The following is a 12,451-nucleotide window of genomic DNA, read 5'->3' on the forward strand; positions in this document are numbered from 1 at the left end:
CCCCCCAGTTAGTTATAATAGAATCACTTTAACCTGGACAGCTGACACAGTGTGAAATATGGTAGACAATGGAATGTTTTTCAGAGATGGGGAAAAAACTTAGTAAGAAAGGCATTCCTATGTATAAGCCACTAAAATAAAACCCCACTATATAAAATAAGAACCCTTCCAAATAATATAACTGTAGAATAAAAATAGTAAAGGTGGTTTAGTGATTAACATGGGAATCCACAGTTTTCTCACCAATTTAGACTAGTGCAATTTGTTTCCTCATTTCATCATTGTAAACTTCAATGATTAAAACATAATTATTTTCTAAATACAACTTGACTTGTATTGGGAGCCTACAGTCAAACCCTTTCCTGAAGCCTCTGATGAATATTACTTTCCTCTTTAAAATGAACTCTCCATTTTCCATTCTGGATGACTTGCTGGTTCAGCGCATCTTCTGGACAATCAAATTCAAACCTTGACTATCAGTCAACCTGCCTCCAGCATCATCCTCCTGCTGACTTTAAAAATCAGCGAGGGGGGCCTCCCTGTTGGTGCAAGGGGTTAAACACTGCACTATGAAGCAATCCTCAGCCTCCGCAGCACGAGTTCGATGCCCAGCCAGATAGGGAGAAACCCACATGGCCAGGCAGACCTCTCCTGTCTTGTCCGCTGCTCCCCTCAGCGGTATATTTCAGTCAGTCTGCCTGTTCTGCTCCCCACTCTGTCTCTGGTGGATCCTCTCACCCCCTGCATCTCTGGCTTGTGCCCCAGCTCTTGTATGCATAAATAAATAAATCTTTATAAAAAAAATCAGCGAGGGGACCAATGCTGACCTTAGGAGGGGTCACCTTGAATACCTCCGCTAGTCCCATCTTGCTCATTGCAAGGGCACTGAGCCATGCCAGCCAGCACCTGCCTTCTCCCAACTCTGCTGTTGACATTCCTGACCCAGATGCCCTCCAAACAAGGCTTCAGCAACTCACATCCCTGAATGGGGGCAGATGGACTGACCCCTGCTGCCAACACACTCCCCCTCCCTGAACATCTGCATCCTTACAGACCATTTTATTGGGGGTTTCTAATCACTCGTTTCAGACTTCCCGCCCTTGATTTCTGAGACACTCTGGTGTACTGGTTTGTACCGGAAATAGTTTTCAGGCTTTTCTGCCCTCCTGCCATTAGGATTGCCCTGCCTGATGGGATACCTGTAGTTTTTACATTGTTGTAAGCTGTGCTGTTTATTTCTGTGGGCCATGGCTCAGTATTGAGATATTCACCAAGAGAAGCAGAGGCAGGAGAGAGAAGGGGAGAAAGAAGGAGAGAGAAGTCCGGAGTGAAGACTTGCTGGGGGTCGGAGGCCTAATGGCCTCCTGGCCCCCAGTACCACTGCCTGCCGTGTACCTGGTTGTTGTACTACATGTAAAAGCTCAATAACAGCCTGAGAAAGCCAATGAGGGCTCCGGGACTCTCCTTTACCCTGCCTGCTTGGATCATAGAAAACCTGCCCTGTGCCCATCCTGCCCCTACATGGTTCTTCCCTTACATTTCTGCTGTTTTTTAAAATTTCCTTTCACTAACACAATCTTCCCTCTTTCCCCTTGATTTCTAGGTACACTCCAAAGGAAATGCTTTATTATTATCCTTCTCCCAATATAGTGGAAGCCAATGAAGGGGTTTCATTTCCAAGGTTTCAAACTTGGTTCAATGGCTCTGAATTTCCAGTTGCTTCCAAACCTGACCAATCATCAGTATAATCTGGGGGAACTACTTAGGGTTACAAGTTCTGGGGCTTTACTTCCATAGCACATAATCAGGATCAATAGGCCTCACGCAAGAAATCTGTGTGTTCATCAGGCCTGGGGTTAACTGCTAGAACCAGCCCCTGGACAGAAAGCTGAGAACTAGGGCTCCAAACATCTTTATGCCCTGGAACATCTATCACCTCAAATCATACCCACAGAAATTTCCATTCCTTATCACCATTGGCATCTCATTTAGTTTATTTTTATTTCTTGGTTAAAAAGTACCAAAAATTATGCCCAATAGATGCATCTAAAAGTTATGTTCTTACTGAAAAACATTAGATTATAGATATGGGTAAAGATGACATTATTGTTTTAAACCCATACACAATCCCTTCAAAACATGCTCAATTCTGGGTTCTCATTTATACCTGTGATGAATAGTTATCCCATGTGATGTTCTTCCTTCCAGTGCATTTCAGAGGGGGCCTCGCCATTCGTTCCCTCAGACTAGCTGAACTTCGTCACCTCCCTCCTACATTACTTCCTTAGTTTCTTACTGATTCCCCTCTTCAGTCTTTCCTCTTCAATACAATTCAGGGAGGGAAAAAGAGGTGTTCCGAACTTAGCAAGGCAGACAAAATTGCAGATTAAGGAAAAGCAGGATTGAGACGGAAAAGGCTTTTGCAGTGAAAAGATAGGTAGGATGAAGAGCAGAACGGAGGCGCAGCAGTTATGCTAAAGCCTTACTGCTGCCAGCTGGTGACCAGTGGGCCAGACCCAGTCCTGAGAGCTTGAGAGGGACCTGGCACTATTATTAGTCCAAATGTTACAGATGAGGAACTGGACACACAGATTAAATCACTTGCCCTCTAGCTCAAGCAGGTATGCATAAGAACAGCGATCAAGCATGGAAGGTGACTTTCTCTTTGAGAATCAACAAGAGGTCCCATGATTTTCAGCAAGAAACACCATCCTAATAGGACCTGAGTCTGGTATGGCACATGGTTCCCAAGAAGAGCACTAACAGCAGCTATAATAGAGGAGTGGCTACAAAGTCTCAGATGTTCTTGTTAATTCTCAAAGCTCAGAAAGTTAAGCCTTCAAACAGTGTCTTTACTTTCCTGAGATCACACAGAAGTGACAATGAGATTTTAACTCTGGTCAGATGACCCAGAGCTCTTCAATGATACCACACCTCTCCACAGTATCTCCATTAAAAGTTTATGCTAAATCCTGCCATAAAATAAGTTATAAAGTGTACACAAAATTGCATATATTTATAGAGTGAATATGATATTTGTAAGTAAAAACTAATTGATAATCAGTAATTTCATTGGCTTTATCCTGTGTTAGTGAGTAATGGGCTTTGTAGTTATTTAATCTTCTTTTGAGCTCAGTTTCTTCAATATAAAATAATGAAGTTGATCTTTGAGCTTTATTCAGTCAGTTGTAGAATTCTAAGAGAAATAAAGATTTACAACAGTTTAAGGATTTTGGGTTTTATATAAAATGCCCCAGGCTGACCAAGGACATGCTTTTTTAGGATTTCATTTAATGAGAATATACTGGTCTGTCAGTAACGAACAGTGAATTTGGGGAATGAGGATTGGTAACCACTGTTAAGTATTTTTAAAAAATCCTAAAGACTAAATGAAGGCAATTTTGTTGTATTCAACACAGCATCCCAAAGGGAATCAAAGTTTCTTTGTCTTGTAGTTGAAAGAGGTCTGCTCATACCTTGTGGTTTCTGCCAGGAAGCCAGCAACACAGCCAATGCCTCAGGAAAAGTTAGTGCTGGGGGATTTGCGCTTCGTCTTTCTGAAGAAACAAAATGTATAAGAGTCCAGTAGCATTGAAATATTGATATAAACAAATCCTGCTCCTTTCTGCTACACTATTAGAAAAACCTCTAGAAATATCTGTTTGATCCCTTTGCAAGACTCCTTATGCAGAAGACCGATTTTTAGTAACGGAAACATTTTACACTTGCTTTGGACATTACTTGCAGTTGGTTGTGTTGTGTGTTAAGGGCATGGAAGAGAAGTTCAACTACACCTTCCAGGGAATTTCATGAGAGCAAGGAGGATTCAAATAAACAGATCATGAGAAATATTCCCCTTCAGAGTTCAATAAGGGATGTCTGGGCAAAAAGTTTTAGATGTTATCCACATCACAGCCTGGACCACCTTTTCTGCATTCCTTCCAAAACAATTTGAGATAATAATGTACATTCTCCACATGTAAGGTAATCATTTAATTGAAAAAGTATCTGCTAAATATTCAGTTATTTCAAATCGAAACAGTCAGAGACCAAAACCTGATTCAACACAAACCAGGATTTTTAAATTGCAAGTAACTGAAGTTGGATTTTATCCTCATAAAGTGAAAGAACTTAATTACACTGCAAGCTTGAAAAATGCAAACAAGAATGCATCGCCCACCTACTATGTGCTCAACACAGTGCTTGGTAATTTTCAAAATAAATGTCCTGCTCATTGTTAGCATTTCAATCTTCATCAAATGTAAAACTGTAATATTATTCTTTAAATACAATGGTATGCAGAGGCTTATCCTGAAAAATAACAGCCCCAGGCTCAATTCTAAATGGCCTGCACTTACTATTTATGACTTGAAACACGAGACAGCTCTTTGAAGGGCTCTTTGTAGTAGACTAGAGGGGTGTATTTGAAGTTTGTAAGTAATTCACTATTTTAATAGTAATGACAATTGGATAACAATAACAATTTCATACGACGCCCCTGCACACCCAGAGGCCAGAGGTTCAACCTGCGCCGCCGCCACCCGGGTCAGCAGCTGAGCTCGGGCGCTGCACACACCGGCTCCGCCACCCCTGCTGCCCTGTCTCCCTGGGTGACGGGCGTGGCGAGCCCCTAGTTTCGGTGCCTGCTCCCCGGCCCCCCAACCCCCCTACCCCCAGCTCTCACGCCGGGCAGCCTGGGGCGCGCAGCCCGGAGCTCCCCGGGCGCCGGAGTCAACCCCGCTCCCTCGGCCACTCACCGGGCGGCGGCCGGTCGGAGAGCTCCTTCCTCCGGCTCTGGTCGGCGATGAAGCGGCGCCCCTCTGCGAAGGCGAGACGCGGGACTCAGCGCGCGCGCCCGGCCCCCCGCCCGACCCCCGCCCGCACGCCGGCCGCTCCGGCCGCTCCGGCCGCCCGTCCCCGGGCTCCGGGTCAGATCCGCGCGGCTGCGGGGTTTCGGGCGTGCGGGGCGCAACCCCGGCCGAGCCGGCGCCCGCGCTCCTCGCCCACCCTGCCCGCCGCGGGCCAGGCGGCTTTGGCGCCCCGGTTGCTTTCAGGATCACGCGCAAGGTTTCCACGCACCTGGGAGTGCTCCCCCGAGCCAGAGCCTGCAGCCCTCAGCTTAGGAGGGAGGATTTGAATCGTTAGGCAGCGTCCCCCGCCACCCGCCCGGCCCTGTCCTCGAGCCCAGAAACCTGGACGACCTCGGTGATGTAAGGGGACGAACTCGCTACTGTTCCCCACCCGCCGCTCTCCCTCCGCCTGCCCCGGGGATGCAAGCTCCTCCAGGCTCCTCCTGCGCTGCAGCAGGAAGAGCAAAGTGTTTGAAACTTACGCGCGCCCTTCAGGTAGAGCATAGCTTGAGGAGTCCAGTTCCTTCTGTCCAAGAATCTCTACAAAGCGGCGAGGAGAGAAGAGCAGTTAGGAACACACTGCTGCCCGGTTCTCTCGTGGGCAAACAGGCAGACAAACAAGCACACGAGAGAAGGAAGGAGAGATGGAAGGAAAGAGCGTGCAGGGGCTCCACTGCGAGCATTTGATTCACCTGTGGGGCACTAATGGAATTTCCCAAGAAAGAAAACGCGAGGAGAAGAGCCAAGGTCGTTGCTGTCAGACTTCTGAACCCCTAGGTGAAAAGATCAAAGAGAGTCTTTTCTGTGTCCGACAAGAAACTTTTGCTTTCTTCCTTGATTCCTGGACAATTACAAAACCCCCACTCTCGCCCGTGTTGTTTTATACTTGGAGAGAGTCCCCCAGTCCATAGAATTAATCCACAATTAATTTTTTTATATTAATTTAAAAAATTTTTTACATCATTTTTCATTTTAAAACAATATTTGCTTCCCCCCACCCCCTCAGGCGTAGTTCCCATAAAGTTTCCTTTACCAATGCACCTGTGCACCATCACCCCAGTCCCCTGTGCTCCGTCCTCCCTCCCTCTGACCACTCTCTGGCCTCCTCCCCTGCAGGATGTCTGATTTATACACAATCAATTTTTTTTAAATTAGAAATATATTATTTTTATTAGTTAGCCCAAATGAAGAATTGAATGGATATGACTTTTTCCTCTGAAAAATCAAATGATTCTGGTATTTTCGAGGCATATCCTCTAGCCCCTAAAACACAGTAAACATAAAACAGGTAAAAAGCTACAAAGCTTTTTATAAAACAGCTCATGAGTCTCAAGTAAGTAAAACTTTTACTTACCTTCATGTTCTGCTCCTTTCCCGAAACTGCAATAACTATCCCAGGGAGTTTTCTAATCTTGTTTGGAAGGTGGGGCTTTTAAAATCCTGTTCTCAAGGACCCCTCCCAATCATCAGCAGAGTGAGGGAGCCCACAGGGACGTCTTGTCAGTCGTCAAGATTGAGAGGCTCTGACAGTCCTCCAGGGAGGTTCAGTTGCAGGAAGCAGAGGGATGACTGATGAATGGACATCATTTGTTCAGATTCGGTGATGACGTCACCTAGAGATATTCTGAATGTATCAGCACCATTGCCTTTACTTTTCCCACTTGCTTCCCAAAGTATATTATTATTTTAAAGATGAGTAATAGCTCCAGGCAGAATCAAAAGTAAATGAATAAAATCAAAACTTACCTTGGTAACTAGCTATCAAGTCATCGCTGGTGAGAAATGAGATTAGGGAATCTCAAAGGAAGTGGACATCAGTCATTCACTACTTACCCATTCAATTATTTAAGCAATATGTACTAAATGCAACTATGGCCAGACATTCTTCCATTTAATGCAAGACTGCATTAAAAAGTCTTTGCTTTGCTTAGGGGAGAAACACTGAACTGGTAACACTGCACAATATTTTAAATGTTTTATGCACGAAAAGCAGGCAAGGTGCTGTGATAGTAAGTGGTGGATTACTCAAGGAAGGTAAAAATGGAGAGAGAGGAATTATGAAGCATAAGTAGAGTTCAACATCCATGACCTTGGATGCCTGTGGAGGTGCAAAGCATAGCACTTGTGAGTCAGTGGGAGATCAGAGGCTGAGAAAAAGAAATCTAAGATGATTCTCAGTTTTGAGCTTAAATGCTGGGTCATGCAATGCTGAAATTAGACTTTAGAAACTGCAAATTAAGAGCGGTGTGTGGGACATATTGAAATTAAATATTCACTATCCAAATAGAAATACTAATCAGGCCACTAAAAATGCAAAGCTCTATAGAGCTCAGCTAAGAGGTCGCTAGCCTAGATTTTTTTTTTTTTTCTAAGAGCAGGAATGCTCAGATTTAAGAATTTGAGGAATTCTATGGCAGCAGGCGAGAGGATTCACCAGAGACAGAATGGGGAGCAGAACTGGAAGATCTACTGAAATACACTGCTGAGGGGAGCAGGGGGGAGACGAGAGGGCTGCTGCTGGGGCGTTGGGGTTGGGGGGATAGAACTCCTGCTGCAGTGGCTGGTAATAGCTTGATAGTGCTGAGACACCAGGAAGACCCCTTTCAGAATCTTAAGGCAGGGAAAAACTGGGATTGAAGAATAGCACTTTGGGAGTAAATGAAGTTACAGAAAAGAGAAAGGGACAGACAGAATAAGGGAAATAAGCCCAGAAAATAAGAGAGGGAGAGCCAGCAAAGGAAGCTGAGGTGAAGTATCAGAGAGAAGGGAGGATCAGAAGAGGCAGTGAGGCTATGGGAGCCTGGAGAATATTCAAGAAATGTTGAAAGGTTGAGCTAGATGCCAGCCAAGAAATGTGCACAGAATTTGGGAATATGACAGTTTTTGAGGACAGATGCTAGACTGAAGTAGGTTGAAAAGTGAATAGGATATGATTAACACCAAAACTGGAAAAAAATTTAATGTTATTTAAACAGTAGATATTAGGAGTTTAGGGTTTAATTTCAAGGAATTGTAGCAACTTCCAAACAAATAAAATACATAAAAATACCCATGTGTTTAAATGAATTCATAAGTTAAACCCAATTGTTGGTTACCTAACAAGTAAAATTCCTCTCCCCCTTCTCCATTCCAAAAACACAGACAGGCTTTAGAAAGATGGACAGGAAAATGAATTGCCAGTAATGTCGTGTTTTGGATTTACAAGTTTAAGGAAAAGTAAATGTGGTTTGTTTACAACAGTTTAATGAATTCTCAAGAATTACGTCAAAGCTGCCATTTTCAGTATAATATGTTGAACAGAGTGTTTTGACAGATGATCAATACCATAGTCTCATCAAAAGTAACGTGCCTGAATGTTTGCTCCAAAAGGGCATTGACTCCCAATAAAATGTTCTTGTTATATCACAAAGTTTAAAGATTTTTACAAGTCTGAGCCTAGAAATGGGCTAAGAAAATTTGTTTTATAAGAATCAAATGATGGATAAAACCATTATATTTTATTCTGCTGACATTATGACCAGTAACAGGCATGGAACCAGCAGGATCCGTAATCTTTCTTAAAGGCACATTCGGTGGAGACCATTTTGCCTGCATTGCTGCTGTCAGCTGAATTCTTGTAGTTTATCGGACAGTGACCCAGCCCCATTTAAACAGTAATGACTGCCATTGTTTAAACTGTGTTCTCCCAAGGTTAGGACGATTGTTCAACGCCTGAGTAAGCTTACCTGCACAATATGGCCATTAGGGCTTAGGCATCATATGAACGAAGCTACTGGGTTGGTCTCCTACTTTGGCTTTATTTGTGCCAGGGTTCTTCCACCCAGTAGGCCAGTTCTCTCACAAACAGGTGGAAGAAATAATTTCCCCAAAGGGCTGCCAGTTAGAAGATCTTCAGGGGCAGGAGGCTTGCTATTCCAAGCGGAACTCTCCATTCATTGCCCATTGTCTTCCTTTTACTTTTTTTCATTGCTAATTCTTAGAATCTTTTTTCTATAATTCAACAAATACCAAAACAGGTTCAAAGTTCTGAGAGGACAAGAAAGGATTGGTTGTTTTGGCCTAGTGGGTCCAGAAAGATATGACAGAGTTGACCTTTTTAATGAGTTCTTGAGAGCTGCGAGGGAGTGTTAGCAGTCAGTAGAGGAAGGAGTTAGGGCTCACTGCTTCCGTATGCAATCTCCTCCGTGGGTCCAGGTGGCAGAAGGGCAGAGGTTGGATCTTTTGACCTCGAGGTTAGAAAGCTATGCTGGATGGTGGAATAAGAGCCTTCAGGACTTCCAGTTCACCAGAGTTGAGACTTGCAGTTTAATTGTTGGATTCAACACATACTTCTTGGATACTTTAGTCCTATACTTGGCCAGTGGTTTTGTGGCCTTAACAAAATTGACAATGCAGATGTTAAGTGGTTTTGTTAACAAATAAGTATTATATATTCCTTCCTTAATAAAGGATATTTAAGCACATGTGTACCAATTTCTAAATTCGTTGACCACTTCTTTGGGTTATCTAAAGTCCATTTCTATCTTACGATTACAGTCAAGCAATTTGGAAATGAATGTGATTAATGTTTCACAAAATGGAATTGCCTAAGGCTCATTTTTCAAAAATAAGGTGGCTACTGTGCCGTGCTAAATTTTAGAATTCCATAATAAATATACATTTGACCACTGTTGTGGACTAAATTTGCCTCCCATCAAAATTCCTGTTGGTAGTTCTAATCCCCAATATGATGGTATTGCAGGGAGGAAATAGGTTCAGAGATTATGCCAGGGCCCTCTATGATGGGATTAGTGTCTTCTGATGGGAGCAGAGCTCTCTTGGCCATGGGGGACATAGAGAAGGCAGCCACTTGCAAGCCAAAAAAAGGGTCCCCACAACGGGAACTTTTTTTTCTTTTGCATAGAAGAACTGGGGTGTAGGCCAACGGTGGAGGGGGGATAGGGAGGGACAAGATTCACCAGAGACAGTGGGGAGCAGAAGAGGTGGATTTACTGAAATAAACTGCTAAGGGGAGCAGCGGGTGAGACAGGAACAGTCATTGCTGAGACTTAACCCCTAGGCCACCAGGGAGACCGCTCCGACCAGACCAGGAATTTAATCAGTCAGCATCTTGATCTTGAACTTCCCAGACCCCGGGGCAGTGAGAAGGAAATGTTGTTTAAGGCACCCCGTCTACGGGATTTTGCTACAGAAGCTAAGACAAGCACCAATTAATAGAAAAGTACCCTTTTATTGAGAGGTAAGACAAGTGTATTTACAATATTCAATTGTTAGATCATATAATTTGGCTGAGACCTTTTAAAGCAGCGAAACTCCAGGAATTACAACTTATAAGGAGAAAAGAAAGAACATTCCAAATAAGTTTCTGTTACAGAAAATACATTTGAACAATGCCAAAAACAGTTAAGGCTAAGTAGTATTAGACCTTTTCCTCCATCTTTATAGCAATAACCAAAGTATATTTTTGTCAGAAAGACAGAAGGCTAATTTTTGAAAGGAAAAAACAACAGGATATCCAATGCTTCCCATCACAGGATTAGTAGGTTTAGAAATAGAGGCTCATCAATGGTTCTGAAAAAGAAATATGCAGTGCTGCCTGGCGGCCCAAGCTCACACTGGAGATTGACTGTGGCTTCAGTTAAAACTGAAAACTGCTCCAGTCTCTCAACTTACTAAGGACTGGGAGATTATCAAATCCTTTACATACGCCTGTCTAATGATGCTTTCTGAAAGAAGATTGTTGAGAGAGAGATGTCTGTTACTGTGCAAAGAGCATTATGATAGAAATTCACTTCTACAAAGGAGTTAGATAATACAGAATTCCTTACACTAACAGATATTGTTCCTGCTCTAAAAGGGTGGAATCATCTTGCCACTATAAATCACATGGGTCAGTCAAAAACACATGTAACAGAGTCTGACAGGACACCGTTCATAAGTCCATCCTCCAAATATGTATATATTTGACGCTCTCCCCAAGTGAGGATATTACTTCCTTGAAGAACATTAGACACAACACTAGGTTTCTTATGATTCCATGAACTATTGAGGTAGGAGTCTCATTTCATCAATATTACCTATTTTCACAGATTGTAAGTCAAACGCAGTACCAAAAAGACAGAAATCCACAAGACTGAACCACTGGCCTGTATGCCAAGTCTTTCCGTCTTTACATGAGCAAGTTTGGGAGTTTCTGAGCATGAAGAGATTGAACTAAAAACAACACAAGCTGTCATTTATTTTGTACACATTTGTAAATAAAAATCACAAATTTCAATTATGATTTTATACATTAAAAAGCTGTATCACTATTTTTTTTTAAGTTAATAGTGCAATCATTAGTGGTAAAACAAATAGTATAATGGCTGTTGAGATGCATTCCTAGTACTACAAAAGCTGTCACCTTTACTCATGAAGAAACCACCAGTTTTTTACTGCCTGACAAGCAGCAGTGATAGACAAACACCACACACTGTTTTTTTTAGTGTCATGTTTTTAAGAAATGATAGCCAGTTTCACTACAGTTAAATAACTTCAGCATGTGAAAACAGATATTTTCTCCATGAACTCAAGGCAAAGAGTGATCATATGATGTACACCTCATGCATACTGATCTCTATGATGAAAAAGGGCAAACTCAGCCTTAAATAACCAGCCCTTAAAAAACAGCTCTAAGGTTAACCTTTTAACATGTTATAACTTGATACCTTGATACATTATCAAGTTATTTTTATTTATGAAGAGCAAAATAATAAACTGCTAAAATTTACAAAAAGAAAGAAAAACTACACTGTGATGTGGAAAAATCCATTTGGTTTGCATCATTTAGTATCTAGAATGAAAGAGTATTCAATAAAATAAGCTATGTAACAGACCAGGCCAAGAGTGCTTTCTGTTGGGTATTTATATGTAACTACCGACAAACTCCCAAGCACTAAATGTATTTCTGGAGTATGCAGCTGACCAAAAAAGAGCTTTTAGTCAGCTGCTAGTAAAGAATGACCTCTGCGTGTTCCAACAAAGAATATTTCATTGAGATTTCCATCTGGCATTAAGTTGTCAACCATAAAAATTTTACTTTAACCATCAGTTTACCAAAAAAAAAAAAAAAAGGGAAAAAAAGGTGATTTAAACCCCCAAGCTGGGTTTTCCTTGGTTAATATGCTAACATGACATAATCCCATCTGATTCACGAGTCACCTTCAGAGACACTGGAAATACTCCTGTCACTGCAGCGGGCATTTCTCAACAGCACATGCCCGTGGCATGCCTGCACCTCCAGAGGGATAGAAAAGGAGCAGGCCCCATCTCTAAAGATGGCTGGGTTTTGCACCTTTTGGAAATACAAGAAAAATTGCCTTCAAGAGTTTCAATAATGCATTGTAACAGATTTCATCCCCTGCGGTTTGCTTGCTGACTCCTAGATGACTTGATTAGAAGCCTGTTTTCGATGTTTCCTTGTTAACTGCTGTTGGTACTTTGTAGGCTACTTGTTTTAAACATTACAGGCTATTTCATGTAATTTAACTTTGTGCTGAATATTCTTCAAAGGATTTCATAAATAATACAATATTTTAAATGAGTCTTCAAGTCACTCGTTG

At 42.4% G+C, this 12,451-nt stretch overlaps 1 protein-coding gene across 1 annotated transcript; it reads right to left on the minus strand.

The window, feature by feature from the left end:
• Positions 1 to 3,182: 3,182 nt before the first annotated feature.
• On the minus strand, positions 3,183 to 6,210 carry SPX (spexin hormone; the record flags this gene model as incomplete). Its single annotated transcript, XM_084256012.1, has 6 exons — positions 3,183 to 3,196; positions 3,477 to 3,557; positions 4,758 to 4,820; positions 5,333 to 5,390; positions 5,543 to 5,623; positions 6,205 to 6,210. The coding sequence occupies 6 exons, from the start codon at positions 6,208 to 6,210 to the stop codon at positions 3,183 to 3,185; spliced, it is 303 nt and encodes a 100-aa protein (XP_084112138.1).
• Between the last annotated feature and the right edge of the window lie 6,241 nt (positions 6,211 to 12,451).

The sequence above is a fragment of the Talpa europaea genome (genome assembly GCF_964194135.1).
Source record: "Talpa europaea genome assembly, chromosome: 15".
NCBI lineage: Eukaryota > Metazoa > Chordata > Mammalia > Eulipotyphla > Talpidae > Talpa > Talpa europaea.